This window comes from Crocodylus siamensis, chromosome 4, assembly GCF_052110815.1.
Source record: "Crocodylus siamensis isolate JL-2025a chromosome 4, ASM5211081v1, whole genome shotgun sequence".
In the NCBI taxonomy this organism is placed as follows: Eukaryota; Metazoa; Chordata; order Crocodylia; family Crocodylidae; genus Crocodylus; species Crocodylus siamensis.
In genome coordinates this window covers 165,950,016-165,970,126 of record NC_143398.1, presented here as the reverse complement: position 1 = coordinate 165,970,126, position 20,111 = coordinate 165,950,016, and the positions used below count along the sequence as shown (strand labels likewise).

Here is a 20,111-nt window from a genome sequence, read left to right as displayed (position 1 = left end):
GTGAAGCTTCAGTCCCTGATCCAATTTGGCAGAGATTCAGCCCGATTCGGTGGCTGAATCCTCAAATCCGAATTGAATCAGAGGACTTTTTAATCTCTCTGAATCAAAGCGGAACTCTCTGAATCGATTCGAGGGATTCAGAAAGATTTGGAAATTCAGACATAGAGACAGCTTTAAATATTTTTTCTACATGCCTCTAGGTAGCAGGGGCTCATGAATGCTGTGATGCTGGGGTGCATGGAGTGTCCCACAGAAGCGTGAGGGGCTCCCCAGCACCGTAAGCAGCAGACCTGGAAGTGAACCAAAAGTAGTTCCGAGTTTGCTGCCAAGCACATTGAGCCGCTATGAAATGGAAAAAACTTCATATACATGTACATGCATGCATACATACAACAGTACTACTCCTTATTCTACAGTTTTCTTTTACTGAGAACTGGTACAAAAATAGATAGACAACACTGTTTTTCTTTCTTTGCCTCCTTTTAGAGATTATTGGGCATGTATCTTTAGGTCTGTGTGCATGATATTTCTAAAGTAGTCTATGATGCATAGCATGATACAAAACAGCATTTATTAAGAATAAAAATATCTCATTCAAACAAAAGTCAAGAATTTTCCAAAATTCATTTAGATAGGATTTTTTACAGTAAATGAAAATATTTTACATTTCTACAATGAAATATTTGCTTTCCCTCACATTCTCATCTGACTCATCATTTGTCCCTGATCAGGCAGTATATCCAAGACACCCCCAGATCTCTGCTTCCTTCTGTCAGGAGCTTTTTGTTCCATGAGTTTTCTTCTCAGCGTGGTGACAAGTTCCTTTGGACTCCCAAGTATTATGTAGCATTCTCACATTCAGTATTTCTCACAGAACTGGTTGCATTCCAGTGCCAGGTGTGAGGTTCCTGTTACACCCGGCTATGCCCTACCCTAGAGATGGCTGCATCTTAATGTGAGAGGACCCTGTTATACCCAAAGGTGGCTGCAGGTGAAGGGGCCAAGTTATACACACAGAGATAATACTTAGCTTTGTTTACCAGTGGTTCTTGAAGTACTTCACAAAGGATATCTGTATCATTAGCACCATCTTATAGAGAGGAAACTGTGGCACACAGTATATTGACACTGTTATTTAGGACTGACCTTGAGGTCAGCAAACCACTGTTCCCTGCTGCATCATTCTTATTTCTTCACCAAAGCACTAAAATATACCGCAGATACCCTTGCAGAGCCCTTCAAAGTACTGGTCTGTGAACTACTACTCTCCCCTGGTAAACTTGTCTCAGCTTATGGGCAGTAGAATGGGGTGCAGAAGGGCCAGAAATCAGGAACAAGGAAAACAGACAATTGGGAGACTGCTGCTGGCAGACTTCCCATGCTTGAAACCTAAAACATGCAGTTAAGTTCCAAACACACTGCAAAGAGAGACAGGCTGTGCAGCAAGAATAGGGGTCACCTTGATGCCCAGAATTTTTAGCAGAGCTTCTAGGGCTGGATTGCTCCTGAGGATCAAGTTTTAATGGTTATAGTGTGTATATGGTCAGCATAGTAGTTAAGGACAGCCTTGGGTTTGACACCATTAGTATGGCCCCATCTAAATAAGGGAATACAAACCAGGGTTCCTTGATCACAATCTAGCAATCTGTCCACAAAGTCACAGATGGTATGGTCTGTTGCCTGCTTAGATAACTTTCTCAAGCTGAGGTTCCTTATTTTATTCAAGATTGTGTTCACTTCCCCTTGGCTTCGCATCCTTTCTCAACATTTTCTTGAAAGTAGGTTTTGTGGCTAGGGAGTTTCCAGTTCATTATTCCCTTTAGAGGGTATTTCAGATCTTTATATGAAATATGAATTACAGTGAGATTCAAAAGGAAAGTGACCCTTTGGTTTCAAATAGCCAAAAACCACCCTGGAGGATTTTCAGGTTTGATGTCCAGTGGGTCCTTTAACACGCAGTATTGACAGATTTTGAAGGGAGACTATAGGTAAGATGATTCCATCTATGTTGGAAGTTTTAAGATAGAACATGCAACCTTGCCTGCCTTTGTTTTTAGGTGATGTAGGGTTCTTAGAAATGTTGGTCTATCATGCCCTACCACATATGCACTGTAATATACATTAAAAGGAGGTGGTTTTTTAGTTTTCTGATCTAGGGACTGGTCCAGTAGGCCCTTACTCACAAGAACAAGTGCTGCAGTCTTGGGACTTTAAAATATGGAGAGGCCCTACTAAAAGAGCTTTAAATTTAATATAAATAAGAGCACCCTGAATTGTAAAGATGTATTTAGAATACAGACAAGTAAAACAATATTCTAGACTACAGTAAAAAATATTATCTATTCTCCCTTTTACTGTCCCCCTATTATCTTTAGTGCCTACATGAGGGGAATCACGTACATATTCCACATCGTACTGGTGTGGAATTATTAAGAAGTCTGAAGATGAATCTGAGGAGGAATTGGTAGTGTTAGCCTAACAATCTAAAAAGATATAGCATTCATTTTATATTAACCAATGTCATATGTTTAGATATCTATGTTCACTCATATGCTTATAAGGATTAAAGGCTTTAAGTATGTTAATTTGTGAACTGGGCTCCCATTATGTTTGAGCACTTATGTCAGGAGGCCTAACTAAAATTCATATGACCTTTCATTTTGCAAAATGTTTTTAAATTTGTTTAGTGAGGGATTTCTTCTTTGTACCAGCCAAACATTATTTGACTTGTAAATTTTCAGTTTTCATATTGCCAGACAAATACCAGTTTCAATAATTTGCATGTCTGATAGAATGGGATTTTTTTACTTCCACTTAAATACAAACAGCGTGTCAGTTGAATTCTATGAGCTATATGTGGTAAACAAGTTGGGTATACGAAGGGGTATGTGACCTTGCTGAGCCTGCTCCGTTTCGGTTGTTTTAGTACAACAGCAATAGCAAACATTGGTGATATACTTCTTATTTATGTTTTATGATCTTATCAATAACCTAATTGAGCTGTGTTCGATTAGTCTTCAGGGCTTTATGCACAGTGGATTCAACAACATCATCAGGCTAAACTGTCCCTAACAAAGAAGTTATATGTGCAATAAAATGGTAGCTGTTGCTGAACAGGCTGCCAGAATCAGCTTTGGAGGTAGTCTTTTTTTTCAGTGGAAGGTACTGTAAAGGAAGCTATCTGTAGAGGGTTTAATTGTTGTGTACAGTACTGCAGAGAACTACCTGCAAGCAAACGTTACATTTTTTAACTAAAGGGTGATTTTCTTAATCATGTTTTCAGTACTTCCTGTCCAGTCAGTGGCCAAAAGTGCAGCTAGCATAAAACACAACTAAAAACAGTTCTAGGAATAATAACCCATCACTGAGTACATGATAATTAGTTCAAGCCGTGGTCTCTACAGAAATAAAACTAATATTTCGGGTAGCTGGAGATATGATGCCAACAATTTCTGTACCACCACAAATGTCCTTGCAAGTTCACACCTAGAACAGAAATTTAGAATCAGCTACAAGCAGTCCAAGCAAAGCTGAGTCAATCTAATCCTACTTGTCTTACTGTGGCTGGCCTCTACATAGGGTCTAAAGTGAGAGAGCCTCTGACTCCTGGCACTAGCAGTCAGCCACAAGATCTGATACACAAACATAACTTGTACTTAGGACTGAATTACACTCATTTCCCTTGAGTTACTTTTAGAAAGATGTGTTATTACATAAGTAAATGAAGCTTTACACAGGTTCTTCACTTTGAGATTATTACATTACGCTGATTTGAAGCAATAAAAATTTTGGGCCTTAGTCCATGAATTTAATTTGTAAGTTCTTTGAGGGTTTGTTGGGGTGTTTTGTTTGTTTTGTTTTTTGAAGATATTGCTATTCCTTTTGGATGTTACTAAATAGACTCATACAACAGTATGATCCTTTGAGCACTAAGCCCTTCTAACATCAGATGGAGGCAACTTATCAACCCTTCCCCACCAAAAAGCATGTACAATATGTAACAAGGAGCCAGAGGCTTCTGTTACTTTAAGATGGAGACTATAATGGATATACTCCATAGGCAGGAGAAGGCTGCTGAACGTAGACTAGCTGCAGGAGAATAGGCAGTTAGGGAGTTAAAGGGCTGCAAATAACTACCAGTTAGCCCAGAGCATGCAGGCTGCAGATCACAGCTCTGCCTTGGCCCTGACCAAACTTGCCCCATCACAAGATCCCAGGGGCTCCAGAGCAGCCCGCTGCCCTGTCCTCCTGCATGCCCTGCCAGCGTGCCTGGGGCCAGTCTCCAGGGCAACCATGGAGATTGGCCCCAGCCATGCAGGCAGGAGCTGCTAGGAAATGAGTCCACTGCCAGCTGGATCCAGCCCACAAGCTGAACTTTGTCCACCCCTGCTATATGACATAAGGGTGATTGGAAAGAGCTTCAGCTGAGCTGAAAGCACAGCAGCAAGCTGTTCATTAGAACTAGGGAGCACGCCTGACCAGAGGAAGAGCTCAAGCAATATAAACCTGGGTCCCTGAGACAGAGGAACCAGTGTTGCCCTGAACTCTGCAAAGTAAAGAGCTCCTGCCAACCTAGCCTGTCAGGGAGTGAAAGCTGCGGGCCTGGAGTTAGGAGAGAGGCGGGGGGCGGGGAAACACCTGCAGCCCAGAAGGACATTGAGAGCTTTTTTTTTAAGCAGGTTGCTGGCATTTTGGTTGCAGTTTATACCAGATGATCAGATTATACTTGTAGGGGTGGATTAGAGGCCATGTAACAGGGTGCTTGGGGCACTCTGGGTTTCAATCCCTGAAAAGTGGCAGGGGAGCAAGCCTGGCTACAGCCAAGAGGGCCAAGGCCTGACCAAAATGATTTAAATGCAGGCAGGCTGAGGCCAAGAAGGTAGGCCACAGGAAATGGGCCTAGGCTAGAAGTCTACAGCTGGAGCAGCCAGTGGGCTAAGGCCAAGAGAGCTGAAGCCTATGTAGTCTGGTGAACAAGTCAAGTACAAGATCCACAAAGCATGGGCATGGTAATAAGGGAGGCTGGAGGCCATGACTAATGTCCCCAAGGTGAGGGACAAGACTTTGCCAGCCAAGAATGAGAAGTAGTAGAGAGGTGAACTGAGGCTTGCTCCAGAATCATGGGGACAGCCTCCCTAAGGACTATAATATCCATCAACGCAAGGCAGAAAAGGGAGGGTACCCTGAGGAGCCAGGGTGGGGCATGGGTAGCTTGGCCAGCAGGGGACATCATGACCACCCTTGAGAAATGAGTCTTGCTTAAGAGTATAGTAAACAGACATAATACAACCTTAGAATCTCGGTTTTCTAGCTGCGTTCACTGCAGCCATTGGCATGTATTCACTGTTGTACTCATGGGAATCGGATTCACATTGCTTGGTCTGCAAATAGAAGAAAAATGCCATGAATTCAGTCTGCAGTCTTTAAGCCTTTCAACTCTTGTTTTTATCCTTTTAACAGGGCAGTTAATTCTGATCCACAAAGATCAACAGTTGCCTACTATCTCTAGTACCAATTTTACCATGTTTTAATGGTATGGCAAAGTCAGAAAGGATTGATGTTCACCAACAGAGGTCACTCAGACTTGTTACAGGACAGAATCTGAGATGGAAATAAAAAGTAAACTCTGTCTAACAAAAATAACAAATGGCCCTGGTATTTCTTCTGTCTCTGGGTGTTGGGTTCTTTAAGTGGTTTTGCTCCAAAATGTAACTGGAGTTGGAGCAAAGATGATTGCTTGCCTTCTTGAAGAAACAATTAAGTGAATTGCTTGCCAAAGTGTTTTTGCTGACCTGTGCAAAATTCCTTCCTTTTCCCTGTGGTTCCAGGTCTTTAAATCAATAAACAATTCAGTCATAGCAAAAATAAAAAGTGAGCTGCTGTCACCAATGACTCAACTTCAGTGGTAAATAAAAGTTCAATTTCATCCTCAAAACATTTAACACATGCTGAGTGTGTGTGCAAGTCAATCATATGTCTTGAATCACACTAAATCAAGCTTCCAGTGCATCCCCTTTGGCATGAGTCTTATAGAGTCTTCTGGAAATTGCTTACCTTATTTCTTAAGCAGCAGGCTATTATACAGCAGATACAGGAAGTCATGAAGAATGCAGTCAGTCCAATAATTATCCATGATAGAAATCTTGGTAGCGTGCATTCTTCCTTTTCTTGAACAGAAAAGAAATCACTGAGGGTAAGCATTTCCTTCTAATTACAACATTTTAAGTAAGCTTTCCTCCTTGCATAGGTGAGGCAGCAGAAATGAGTTTTGAGGGAACAATTTACATGAAGTAAGACGATGGATCAGAAAGATGCATTGAGTATTGAGCAGGATGTGGCAGCGGTCAGAGAAATTTGTGAGCAGAAGAGGTATCAAGTCTATTGGTATTAACAGCATAGTCAAGCCAAATTATAAGGAAAGGAGACAAAGTTAAAGATGGGGTCAAGACAGTGTGGGCTTGCAGTCCAGAAGCAACCAATGAACTTGAGTTTAATGGATAATACAATGGAGTGTCAGTAAGATGACTTAAAGAGTGATGTGGTGAAAAGGATGGCAAGCAGATGTTTTGAAATGTATAGTTGTCCGTGTTCACAGGCTATGCAGCCAAGAATAGAAATCTTATCTATGCCAAAGTGGCATTTTTGGCATTTGGTCAACCAAAAATGCCATGTAGATGACCAAAACTTGACATTTAGATGATGAGGAAGGGAATAGAATTGGTGTATATATAAATCAATTTTAAGGCTAGATGAGATCATTAAATCATCTGGTCTGATCACCCATATAAAAAAGACCATAGAGTTTCATTCAGGTCTTGTTTTGCCCAGGTGTTGAGGGAAGGAAAAGAACAGAAGAAGAAAGATGAGGAATCATAAGGAAGAACAAAAGAGAGGGCTTGGGTAGAAAGTTATAACCCTGCTTGGCTTGACAAGGTGATGAGCCAGCCTGGAAGATATTGCTTAAAATTGAAAAGGCAAGTACTATTAACATGGTGCCTATTAGAAGTGCTGGCAGAACCCATAGCACGTAGTATCATTCTTTGTATCAAATGTTGATCTACTCTGAATTAACAAATGGAGGGGCTCCTTCAAAGAAGTGAGCAGCATGTACTCATTAATTGCAGCGGGAGATGAGAGACTCCACACAGAGCGGATCTTAAGACAGTTCTGTATTATTGCTATGAGTAAAAATATTGATGAGCAACCTCTTGCTATTGCTGCTCTTGGGTAAATCTCAGAATGGGTTTTGTGTCCAGCTAGACTTAATTAAAACTTTGCCTTCCATTTCTTCTACAAATGATAGTAAGCATATATAACTTACAGCCAAGGTTAAGACTGCAGTATACGTGAGCTTTCTTTGAGTTAGCTGTCTTGGAAACCATTAAAAGTAGGTCTGATTGTATACCACCTATTGGGCATATAGTAGATTTAGTGCCTAGGGGATATGTAGGTGAAATGGGGGTGCTAAACTGAAGCAGTGGTTTTTTTAAAACACCACTTCAATTTAAGGAAAAGTAAACTCCCGTGTTACGCACACACCTGTGTACTTACCTTCCTCTCCAGCAGTTGGAAGGGGAGGGCAAGCTGCTGGTGGGCAGAGCAGTCCCAGGGCTGCAGGGTGAGGCTCGTGCTTCCCTTCATGGCAGCACTGTCCCCCGCCTACAGGCACCCAGCTATGGTGGTCCTAGGGGGCACCACAGCTGTGGAGGGAAGCACCGGGCCCCCACGCAGTTCAGGCAGGCTCCGAGGGCAGTGGGAGATCAGGCTTGCCACTTTTTTTTTTTGTCTTGGGCACAGCCTGTCTTCCCAGGCTGCTTCTAGGCTGCCCACATGGACTTCTTGCAGAGCCCCTGAGCTGCACGGACCCCAGTGCTTAACTCCGTGGCTGTAGAGCAGCAAATTAAAACTCCCTAGAGGAGTTTTAGTTTTCTGCACCCCCAAGTCATTTAAGGCACATCACACCACCAAATTTGCTACAGCGGCTAGAATTACTACGCAATACACTGCTGACACATGCAGACACTAATACCGTTAAAGCAGTGCAAAAGCATTTAACTCGCTTTAAAGTGTCATGCACACGTGCCTCTTGTTTCATCTACACACAGCCTAGTGGACTTAGGCACCTAATTACATGTCTGTTCCAATCTGTTCAAGTCTTTGAAAGTCCATATCGGATCTGCTGAGTTACAACAACAAAGGAGGGAGGAAGAGGAGGACCCATCCTTTTGTTTTAACAATTTTACAGGGCCTGGAGCAGAGTGGAATGGAGTTGCACTTAGGTGCCTAAATCCAGTTATGCACCTAATGAAATGCTGGGTAAATATTTGGACAGTTATCCTGTGCTGAGCTTTGTGCAGCCACCACCACACTGCTACTGGTAACCCAGCTTTCTAGTTTAAAGCAAGCTCAGATATATCTGCACAAGATACAGTCACATCTTTCACTGCAGTTAAATATTGAATGTCCCTGTCATTAAGACCACAGTAAAGAAAGAGCAAAAGCAAACTTACCATGGATAAACAAATAGGTTTCATCCACCTTACAGTCTATATAGGGAGGGGGCAAAAGGATTTGCAGGCAGTAGATATAAATGTCACTGTGATTACGTTCCAGATTTTTGAGAACGAAAGAAGTGTCGCTGCCAAAATAATGTGGTTCGCAGTAGCTGCTTCCATTTTCAGGCACTGCCTTCCCCTCAGTCACATGGAGTGCACAGATAGTCTGCCTCTCTCGTCCTTTCAGGAGTGTTATGCTGAAGTCAGTAACATTTTTGGGGCTGCTAATATTGAACTGGAAAATTCCGTTGTGAAATTCAACTTTCACCTGGGGGTCCAAAAACGAAGGTTGTCCTGGAGAAAGAAGAATATAAAAAAACAGTAGGAAGAGAATTTCCCAAAATAAAAGTAAAAGGTCAATTTACACCTCTAGATTTCAACACTATCGTTATTGCTGTCTAGAAATACCTGTCATTGCAGAGCAGCTCACAATGAGTTACCCCCCTGTTAACATGAAAGAGAGAAAATATCCCATTTCACTTCCACCTTTGAATTCTATCCACTCTAGGAACAGTCAGCATTCCAGTGTTGAAGCAGGGGCCTAGATGTGCCTGCTCATATTCACAGTCTGAAATCTACATCCAATCTAGTTTAAAATGCTCACCAAGAAGTGAAGCCAAAACTTATTACTTCACCTATTGGAGAAGCCAATGAAAAGTTGACCGAGGACCTTCTGGTGCCTTACAATTTACCTTTTTGGAAGAGTCAACAACTAATAGTGCTGAGAACTATTTTCTGGAGTGTCCTTGAATTTCAAAGTGCATTGTACTGGATGACAGTTTCCTATTCAAAAACAATGTTGTGCAATTTATACAGATGTTAACAGCTCTGCCCTTTTAAGACAATTGATGCAAATTGACCTAAATGTTTTTGAAAATGTCTTACCTAGGTCTTTGCATAGTGGACATGACAGGCATTGACCAGCTCCTGAAAAATAAAACATCATGTGCAACTTATACTAAGTAATGTGCTGCTAAGGTGATAACTTTAGGAAATATTACTACTGTTGGGAGTACATCAAGTCACACCTAAATGCTATACAATAAAGTCCAACAATGCAGTAAAATCACTTCAAAATATTGAAATCATGAACTAAAAAACACTAATTGATCAAGTGCTGATACTGGCCATTTATATAGTATTTGGAAATTTTCACAATATCTTTGCAAAGTCTTTTCTATACTTTGCAAGTAGAAACTGAAGCTCTGTTGTTTTTCTCTCAAAACAGAGGGAATCTGCAATAGGACTAAAACTCTGATGTTATTGGTTCCTGTCTTCAGACGAGGGTCTAGACCTTACCTTTCTCTTTCCAGAGCTGTAGTATCAGAAATCAATGTCACAGCTTACTAGTTAGAAAATGTTGTCTCTGTTTCTCACAGTACTTTTAGGGAGCTCTTCAAAAGTCACTTAGGGCCTTGTCATATGTTACACTTAAGACATGTTAACTGCATTTAAAACACAAGCATCCACGCATTCAAGCCAGAAAACACATGCCAAGTACTGTCATATCATAGTAGTTAAGACTTTTGGAGCAAGGAATATCTCCATATCATGTTAAGTAATACATGTTATACTATCATGGGACTGCTTTACAGAGATAATACAACTACTCTCACCACTGCATCCCAGCAGTTTCAAGACCGGTGACCTGGGAGGGTTGGGACTGACAATCAGCTCTTTATCAACTTCACAGCTGGATCCAGCCCTGTCCAGAAGGCTGAGTTCATAATAAGCATTACTGTATGACTGCTCAGGAAACTTTCTAATTCATAGTAATGCTTTCTACAATCTAAATAAAACACATGCTAAGTGTCCTGTGTGACAACGCCCTCAGGTGGAAACAGCTATTCTAGGGTACTTGGTTTTACTTTATTAAAGAAGTAGAAAGAAAATAGGGAAGAGTTTTGATTGGCCAAGATATTATTGTATTTCAGCACTGTCAAGAGGTTGAAGGAAAAGTGAGCATCACTGCACTTGCCACTGTATAGAACCATAACCATATTTCTCAGTCCTTGCCCTAACAAGCTTGCAATTTATGGTCCCAATCCTGCAAACCCACAGGCACATGAAATTATTCACATGATTAAGTCACTGCAGGCAAGATCTGACTCAGTAAGTTGTGTTTCCGGGATTACATGATCTTTCAAACTTTGTATTCTTTTGATGTCTTCCTCACCCACTCTCTGCCCACTGAGGTAGTATAATGAATGATATGCTAATAGAATATCTTTAATACTTTAATACATTTAGAAATATGCTTTGAGGCGTTCAGTTGTAAAATATTATATAAACAGCAATTATTATTGCCTCCTATATAACTGACTTATTCTTTTCTTTGGATATCACATTACCTCTGGTTCACTGAGTACAGTCAGTCACTCTTCTCTGATGCTACTGTAATTCTAATATCTGTACTGCGCTCAGGTCTATTACCTCCATGTGTGATAACAGCCAAGATATCCGTGTCCCATTCCCACTGGTGTGGAGATAAGGCAGATGGGCAAAACATGTTACTTGCCAAAAATTGTAGGTTCCAAGGTATATTTTGCTGATCCTGATGTGTAGTACAACAAAATACCAAGCACGGACAATGTCTGAAATGCATGGCTTTACAACCTTGTGCTGATTTATACACTCATAATAGCATTGTCCCGCTGACTTCAGTGGGGCTAACTGTGGATGGAGTAAGGTACTATGGATCACTAGTAAAGAAGTTAGAATTTGGCCTTTCATTGGTGAACCACAAACTCAGCAAATCACAGACCACAACAAAATCACCCTTAAAACCAGGCAAGTTTTCAGTATTTGCCTCCTATTTTACACATTAACTCCTTTAAAAAGATTTAAAACCCTGTTTCCATTTGCATCACTTCACTGAAGTCAAAGGGAACACACTATTATGATGAGTGCTTAAATGGACACAGGGCTTACACAGCCACATAAATCAGTCTTAAAGCTCATGTAACAAATTGTGTCTTAAATTCTGATCCCCCCTGGTGGCTGATAGAGAATAACAGGCTCATTTGCTATAAGCTAATGAACTTATTTTTGAGAGAGAAATCTGTGCTTTTGTGCCTGGAGGTTGTGGTTTTCATCCTTGTTGATGGATAGGAGTAGGGGATGTGACTATGTGGGCATGTGTAAAAGGGTTTTCTCTTCCCCAGTAAACAATTTTGATGCTCAGTTAACGTCTGAAAAAACCTGTACACCGGCACTACTGTGCAGTAGTGCGAGTTACTACACATTGATTTAGTACTTGGTTTTCCAAATACTAAACTTAATGTGCAGTAACTACAGTGCATTAATAAATGTGTAGCTGCACCCAGTATGTTACAAATGTAAGCTTGTTAATAGTTCTTCAGGGACCCAAGCAGGGTGAAATGCAATCTTAGTCACCTAAGTATACTTAGGAGCTTAACAAGTAAAATAAAAGTCTGGCTTTCAACTAGCAGTTTCAGTATCATACTTTGAGCTAAAGTTAGCTTTGCCAACAATAAATGGAGAATGTCATGAAAAGTTGCAAAATTTTGCAGGATGACTAATAAATAAATAGTAGCAAACATTGTTTCTATGCTACCAATTAATGTCAAGTGAGAATCAATTGACAAATTATGAGAAACTCTGAATCCTTAGAATTGAAGCAGATTGCTAACTTCAGTCACAAATGTACAGCTTTAACAGATAATACAGCTCCCCTGTTCATCCAATAGGAGTAAATTTTCTGATTTATTAATAATATATCATCCTTCTCATCATCATACACCATTATGGTCTTAATTATTTTTCTTGGTCTTTTCAAGGCTGGACGGTAATTCTGGGGAACCTGTTAGCACTTGGTAGTCACTGACTAAATGAGTTGAAATGCTACTTCCTGAAATACATTTAGGCAAAATGCACATTTGGTGGGGGTCATAAATGAGGAGAGTAAACACTGTTGGCTCTTGCTTACTAACATAAATGTTTGGAAAGGTTTACATATAGCACATTCCTAATACCAATGGAAATGTAAATAAAAGAACATCTGCTACTGTAAAGAGCATGCAGAAGTGCCTCCACTTTTTCTTTACTTTTTCTTTATTACAGTACTTGGAATTAGGACATCTGACTCACAGACATCTGAGGTTTATTTTTTCATTAGAAAAGCAATATGATAGCCATCTGAAGTAATACAAGAGTAGTATGAAGTCTTTGGGAACAGGGTGAAAATGTTGCACTAGTTTCACAGTCAGGTAGCTATGGAGTTCAGAGGAGTTATTGCTGATATAGGTTGGTGTAAGTTAAAGGAGAATCTGGCTACTTATCTTTCTGGTTCAATTGGGCCAATGGTTTAATATAAAAATTACACACACACACTTCTGTATATAATATAGAATTATAACATATTTCTATATAATGTATAATATATTACATTATATATTATACATTATATAGGAATATATTATAATATGGATATATATTTGTATGTATGTGTCTGTCTATATAATTATATTGATTCCCAGAACGCTTAAAATATATTTAAAATTATTTCAATCATGTTGACATGCATCTTTAGTTTTAATCTTCAATGCAGGGGATATTCCACAGGGCATTTCATTCATTCCTGGAATAGCTGCTGCTGGGTACTCTGTGGCAACAGAAAGGTGCTGAATTTGCCAGTTGTTTATCAGCCATCTCTGATAATTTGAGCTCTTGACTTTCAAATTGGCCTGTGGCTGGCTCTGTGTCATTTGCCAGTAACACAAGGAAAAATGCAGTTGTCCATAACAAAATTAAAAAGATAAATTAGATTTAGCTTTCTAGTTAGAACTTGGATTTGAGAGCAGAAGGGATAGTCCTGGGTTGGCTGAGTGTTTTTTTAGTTTAACTCTCAAGACAGTAGTGCACTAAATAAAAACTGTAAATATGATATCAAAACCGTGTCTTCACTACTAAACAGAGGCATTTCATACCATGATTTTAGGTCATGTCTAGCTTTGAGACTAAGTGTGGGGGAAGAGGGAGGGCTTCAAGCATTTTTTGAGGGGGTGGAGGCCAGTAGCATAGTGAAATAAAAACAATTTTTAAATCACTGTAATTTTTAAATCAGTATAATCCAGGAAGATGTAACTGTAAACTCAGTAGGAATCAGGGCTCATAGAGCAGAGCTGTCCTTTCAGCAATGGACATGGCAGTCAGAGATGCGCTAAAAAAAGCAGGGGCAGATTCAGGGGGGTGCACTGATACATGTGCACCCCCTTTGATTCCTCCTACACTCAAAGTTTCTACAAACTGCTGGGCAATAGCAGCAGCATTTTTTAGTCAGGCTGTGCTGCAGTAGTCAATTGATATCATGGCCCATTATAATCTACCTGATCCCCTCTAAAATCTTCATTCCATGGGTGTCAGTGACCATCCCTTCTTTTTAATGGGTTCCACCAGTCAAGCTATCTTTTGTTCTGCAATTCTGCTGCCTATTAGCTGTTCCTGATAATGAAGCCCCTATTTTACAGTCCTGAAGATTAACTTAGTCCAATGAAGTTATATTTACTTTTCCTTCAATCTTAAATTGAAAAATACAGCCCTGGGCCCCTGCCATACTAGTAAAGCTTCTAGTTTATTTTAACTGGAGAAAAATATGTGTTATTTTATATGTGATGATGCACCTCACCATCTGCACCCTGCTTTTCAAAATTCTAGATCCATCCATATTAAAACCCTTCTATATTTTACATTGTAAAATATCAGAAAAATGAAGGTGGTCATTATTAATACGTCAGCATTTGCTACTGTGTCATCTGAGGTTTTTCTCTTCGTCACAGAGAACTAAATACATTTGAATGTATATAGATTAGTTTGCAATAGGAAATGTATCCATGGCAAGTCCACAGAAACAGTTTCTCAAAATGCTCTTGTATTTTTCCAGCTGGCAGCCTTTTAAAATGCTTGGATATATATTTCAAAGGGCTGATCTCTTCCATAAATTATTTGTATCACTGTAGATGTCTTAAATCACTCAAGTTTGTTTCATCTCCTCTTGTCTATTTTAGTAATAATAATAAATAAATATGACTTTATATGTTGAAAGCATTTTAAGGGGGAAAGAGAATCTTCAGAGACTTTATTTTTCTTTCACAGGAATTTTCAAAATTAGCCTTTTCTCTCTAGTTGTTTTTCCTTTTCTCCAGAGTCCTACATTGAGGGTCAACAAAGTTTCAGTATCAGAGCAATTGTTTGCACCCTTAAAAGTACATATTCATTCTGTGTATACACAAAGTCTTTTCCAGTGAGCCCAGTCATAGTAGAATAGGATCATAGAAAAGTAGGGCTGGAAAGGACTTTCAGAGGTCATCTAGTCCAACCTCCTGCCAGAGTCAGAGTCAGGATCATCCCTATCCAAACCATCCTAAAGAAAACCATTGTCTAACCTATTAATAAAACTACATAGTCAACCCTGACAACCAGAAAGCATGGTACACTAACCTGCCATAGGTAAAGCAGGGGGACTGTGGTGACCAATGTCCTGCTACTGTGAGGGTTGTTAAAATAGGCTAGAGAGATGATAGAACCAAGGAAGAGAGCCATGCCCCTGCTACAGAAGACAAAAACCACCAGTTTTTACCAACCTGACCACTGGATAAAATTCCTGCCTGACCCCAACTATGGTGATCCTGAGCAGAGAGGTAAGACACTGTAGCCAGAAACCTCTGGGTTTAAGTCCCAGAAGGAGGATAGGCACAACCCAAGCAAAATATACAGCCTTGACTGCAGCCGATGCCTAATGCTTTTGAGGAACATGATACGGGGGGCAGAACAAACAATCCTGACACATACACCAACCGGGGGGGCAAGAAATATGGGGGAAGGAAATCCCTCTTATGTGGCAACCAGCAAAGCCAGAAGCACGGGAAGTACTTAATGTAGAGTTTAGGCTTAGCTCCTAGGTCATCCTTCTGCTTAGGTTTAGCTCCTAGGTCATCCCTGATTAATGTTTATCTAACCCCTTCTTGAACACCTCCAGTGATGGAGATTCCCCAGCTCCCCTGGGAAGTCTGTTTCACTGCCTCGCTGTTCTAATAGTGAAAAAGATTTTCCTGATACCCAGTCTGAACTTATTTTGCTGCAACTTGAAGCCATTGGTCTGTGTCCTACTCTCTCCAGCAAAAGAGAAAAGGTGTTTTTCCTCTTCTTTATGGAAGCCTTTCAAGTGTTTGAAGACTGCTATCATGTCCCCTCTTAAGTGCCTTTTCTACAAGCTGAACACAATTATTTCCTTCAACTTCTCCAATCATGTTGGGTGGGTCTGTCAAAATTCATCAGTGAAAAAGCTAACAATTTGGGTCATGTGATTTTCATTAGCTGATTCAGTGCAACACTTCATTAAGACAAGAAGCAACTCACATGTCTTTTAGAGATACTGAGTGAAATCTTTGCCTTATTCGTGTCAATGCATTTAACCATTGAATTTCCAGAGGACCATACTTTTTATGAAGTCACTTTTAAGACTTCAATACCAACTTTATACTAGTTAACCTTTAGAAGGATATCTTCCCAGCCAGAAGGGCTACATGATATTATTTTTATATATAGAAAAGCTTAATACCTGTGTAAGATATTAGAAACACTAAAATTCCTCAGGAAGACCGTAAACTTGTATTTATTATTAGAATTTCAGCAGCATATTCTTCTAGTGGCCTTAAGCATAATCTTCAAAGGATCAAATGTAAATGGTGTTTAGTAAAAATACAGAATAAATTCCAAGCTTCAGAGAATTGTTGCTTTTATAACAAATCATACTACATCCTACGGCAATACAGGGATCACAATCAGAAATCTCATTAATGAAATATTAACTGAACTGCTACACTAGCTCTAGAATTATTGGTGATTATGTGGGTTTCAAAGAGGTTAAATAGAATATAATTTACGGTATTTTTTGTATACTGAGATACTGAACTGAATCTTGTAAAATGCTGTATCAATTTCTGGTCACATCATCCAGACCCTTTTTAAGTTATAGCAGTGAGGCAATGAGGATGATATATTCTCTTTTAAACTACTCTGAATTTTCTCTCTGAAATATAACATTAAACAACTCCTCCAGACCATATATATTTTCTTAGTTAAGAACATATCCCTTACAAATATGATCATATTTAATGTCAGAAATTCAGTATGGATTTCCTTACTCACTTGTCATCATATTCTTAAGCTTTCTACTGTGGCTCAGTGTGAAAACCGCCTAAAACACAACAGTATCAATAGCTAAAAGGTCATTCTAAGCACATGAACAAAGAATGTGAATGACCAAGTTTCTTTTTTTTTGTCTCTCATGGACAGAACAACTGTCTTGTGCTGGCAGGCATTCTGTTCTTGCCAATCTTTGTAGTATTAGGAAGGCTAATAGTGACATACCTTGTCTTGGTGACTATTCTTAATAGTCTCTTACCTGTCCCCTTCCTAACTTTCATTCTCCATCTACTTTCTCTGTTCTTTGTGTGTCATAAATTCCTCATGGATAAATATTGCAAAGAGCAAAATCCAAAATGCCACTTACCATATAGGGTTTCAAAGTGAAAGCAGAGAAGACAGAAAGTTAAAATGCCTGACTTCATAGCTGTCTAACAGACACCAGTCACAGCCTTCCGTCTGTTTTGAAGGAACTGAGAAGAATTCATATTTGCCTGTGTGCTGTCTGTTAAATAGGAAAGGAAGTGGTTTGTGGGTAATAGGGGAATTGTACCATCATTTTAAAACTGTTCAATTTAACCCATGACAGCATTTTAGCTCTGTCAGCATTTATTGTGCTGTCACCCACAGCCAGAAAGGTGAAAAAAATTGTCATTATTCTAACTTAATAGCCAACAAGGTGCCATTGACATTCACTTCCATGCTACGTAGTTTTAGCTTAACATTACATCCCTTCAACATACCTGTAATAAAACTTTCGCAAATAGCCAGTGGCCAGCAAAAAGTTCTTCCATAGTAAACTATTTACATCAAATTTCTTTCCAACTGCCCCCCGCCCGCCCCCCAATTATTCTCGAAAAAAATTAGATACTCTTTGTTTTAAAGCTGTTAGTTGGTACAGTAAACCTGAAGGGATGGCTTACTGGTCTGAGTATTGTACCTGGAACACCTGGTGTTCAATGGAAACGCAGATTCCAATGACAGCAGGGTTAGTCCTTTGTCTTTGTGGGAGCTCATGGAGATAAAGTCTACTGTTAATTCTGCACGGACATTAAAGATCCTTTGGAATTCTCTGTAGAAGTGGGGGATTTGATCAGTGTTATCAATCAACATTTTCTTTCTAGTCGCATTTGTGTAGCATTCTGTGCTCTGGGGTGGTGCCTAGAGACAGCTGCATATCAGGGCTGTTGCACTGTATGAGGTTTAGGAAATGTTTTAGGATCCTTTGGGATAAAAAGTGTTATGTTTACATACAAGTGAATTGTTACATGTGTCTATAATAGTTACCAATATAACTCATTGATTACTGGGAAAACAACTCATGAATGTACACTTCATTTCAAGTGTATTAAAATATTAGGATTCCTGGATTTACAAAAATCATATGAGTTCAATGAGTGTACTCCAACTGTCAGAAACAATGTGTTATCAATTCAAGTACAGGGCAGATATTTCAAAAGGTGATATTAGTTCCCTCTGTATTTTCTTTGTATCTTATCATATAATTTGAAAATAATAGGACTAGTTATGCATTATTTGCAAACTCCAAATCCACATTTTGTTCAGTGTGAATACTCTTCAACCATTGTCTTACTCTCTACTTTTTCAAAAAGTGCTTTTTAAAATTTTGGCACCAATGTTAGGGAACTTTTAACATGAATATTGGAACAGCTTCACTATCATCCTTTGGAACGAGGTTACTTAAGTTTTATTGTACTGGACCAGAAGCTAACAAAGATGATTTTAGTTTCAGAAATGAGGCTCAAATCTAATTTTTCATCTTATTTTTTGGATGTATAATGAGTTGAAATCAAACACTTCTGAAGTGAATGGATGTTCATATTCTATTGCAGATTTTGAGCACATGGACTTGAATGTATTCTGAATTCAGAGTATTTTAAATATATGAAACGTAGATCACCATCTTGGGTTTGCATCAGCGTGGAATCATGTTGAAGTTAGAGCGAAGATTGTTCTTCCATCTCTGATTACCAAATGTGTTAGATGCCAAAACAAAAAATGATCCATCAGTCTTTTCTAAGATAGGACTACCAAGCTCCCAACAATACGCTGAAGACAGGAGGGTCCACATATTGCCTATGGATTAATACCGAGAAGATTTTCTGTTGCAGAGCCTATGTCAGCTGATACTCTCTGGGTGCTCTTACAGTCACCACAGCCAAGCTTGGGTCCCTGGAAAATGTCTTGTGGTGGGCTACTTCATGATTTTGATAACCAATAGAAGTATAGGAGAATGTATGCTTTCGTTATTTAGAAAAAGTTATTTTTCTGTCCATTTCCTCTTGAGAATAGCCTTCAAAATTGATCAGATCACTGGCATTCAAAATCCATTACCTTGATTTTAATTATACAGCATAAGTTAGTTGGGCTTGTGCACTTGCAGACATACCTATAAATAGGTTTTGCTTTTTGCTAGCAAAATACACAGCCATGGGTTGCTTTGTTTCGGGGAAGTATAGAATAGCTGATGGTTGTGTGGGAGGTGTATCAGTGCCATCAGTGTTGCAAGAGATGACATTAGACCTTTCACAAGCTGTTTTTTGGTTGCCTGTACTTGTTACAGCGACAGTACAGGTCAGGAACTGGGGTTCAATTCTGGAAAATTTGCAGCACTAGAAAACGTAGTGAGAAGGGGGAGTATACAGGTGTTCCAGAACAGCCTTCTGGCCTCCAGGGGTAGCAGGGACAAGGAGGACAGGTCCTCACCCACCCTGGAACACAGTCACCCTGGAGCTGTGCAGAAGATGGGATGCGCAGAGGCAGGGCTTGCCTCATGCTGGAGACACCTGCCATGGAGGAATGCCCCCCATCCCTTGCACAGCTCTGGGGTCAACTGGCCCTGTGCACGAGGCAGGAAGCAGAGGAGCTGTGGTTCAAACCATCTCTGGAAGCCCCAGGATGTGTCAAACTGTGGTGGAATGCCCCCTGTCCTTCCTACGGACCAGGGTCATCTCCATTCAGTGCAAGGAGCAGCAGGGTAGAGGTATTGTTGCTCAAACTGTCCTGGGGCTCCTTAGGATGGGTTGAGCCGCTGTGGACCATTCTTGTCGACCAGCTTTAACCCCCAAAAAAGCACATAGCGTTTCAAACTAGCACTAGAAAAGGTCTCAGCAGAGAGAAATTCCTGGTTGGAAGTGCTCTCTTTCTTTTCACAGAAGAGCCATTTTTCTTCCACCCAAAACCCTTGAATGCTTGTGCAGTAGGTTTTTGTTCCAGGAGAAAGGCATTTCTCCCAGTACAGATGCAATGCCTGTCCTCAATAGTCTATGAGAGGCAGCCTGGTCTATATATCTAAGGAAAGGACTGATGGTGAGGGACTCCCTCATTCTAGTCCCACCCCATTACAGACTACCTCATTGCCTGTAATCG

General features: G+C 40.0%; 1 protein-coding gene across 1 annotated transcript; it reads right to left on the bottom strand.

Annotated features, from left to right (window-relative positions):
* Nucleotides 1-560: 560 nt before the first annotated feature.
* ICOS (inducible T cell costimulator) lies at nt 561-17,189 on the bottom strand. Its single transcript, XM_090041221.1, has 6 exons — nt 17,089-17,189; nt 9,441-9,482; nt 8,511-8,849; nt 6,055-6,167; nt 5,291-5,381; nt 561-3,486 (listed from the first exon to the last, which is right to left on the bottom strand). The coding sequence occupies exons 1-5, from the start codon at nt 17,144-17,146 to the stop codon at nt 5,292-5,294; spliced, it is 642 nt and encodes a 213-aa protein (XP_089897347.1). The 5' UTR covers nt 17,147-17,189; the 3' UTR covers nt 561-3,486; nt 5,291.
* Between the last annotated feature and the right edge of the window lie 2,922 nt (nt 17,190-20,111).

Coding starts and splice junctions, on each gene's coding strand:
- ICOS (XM_090041221.1), bottom strand. CDS start 17,146: ATGAAGTCAGGCATTTTAACTTTCTGTCTTCTCTGCTTTCACTTTGAA. Junction 8,850..9,440: donor TCCACTATGCAAAGACCTAG/GTAAGACATTTT, acceptor TTCTTTCTCCAG/GACAACCTTCGTTTTTGGAC. Junction 6,168..8,510: donor AACCTATTTGTTTATCCATG/GTAAGTTTGCTT, acceptor TTTCTGTTCAAG/AAAAGGAAGAATGCACGCTA.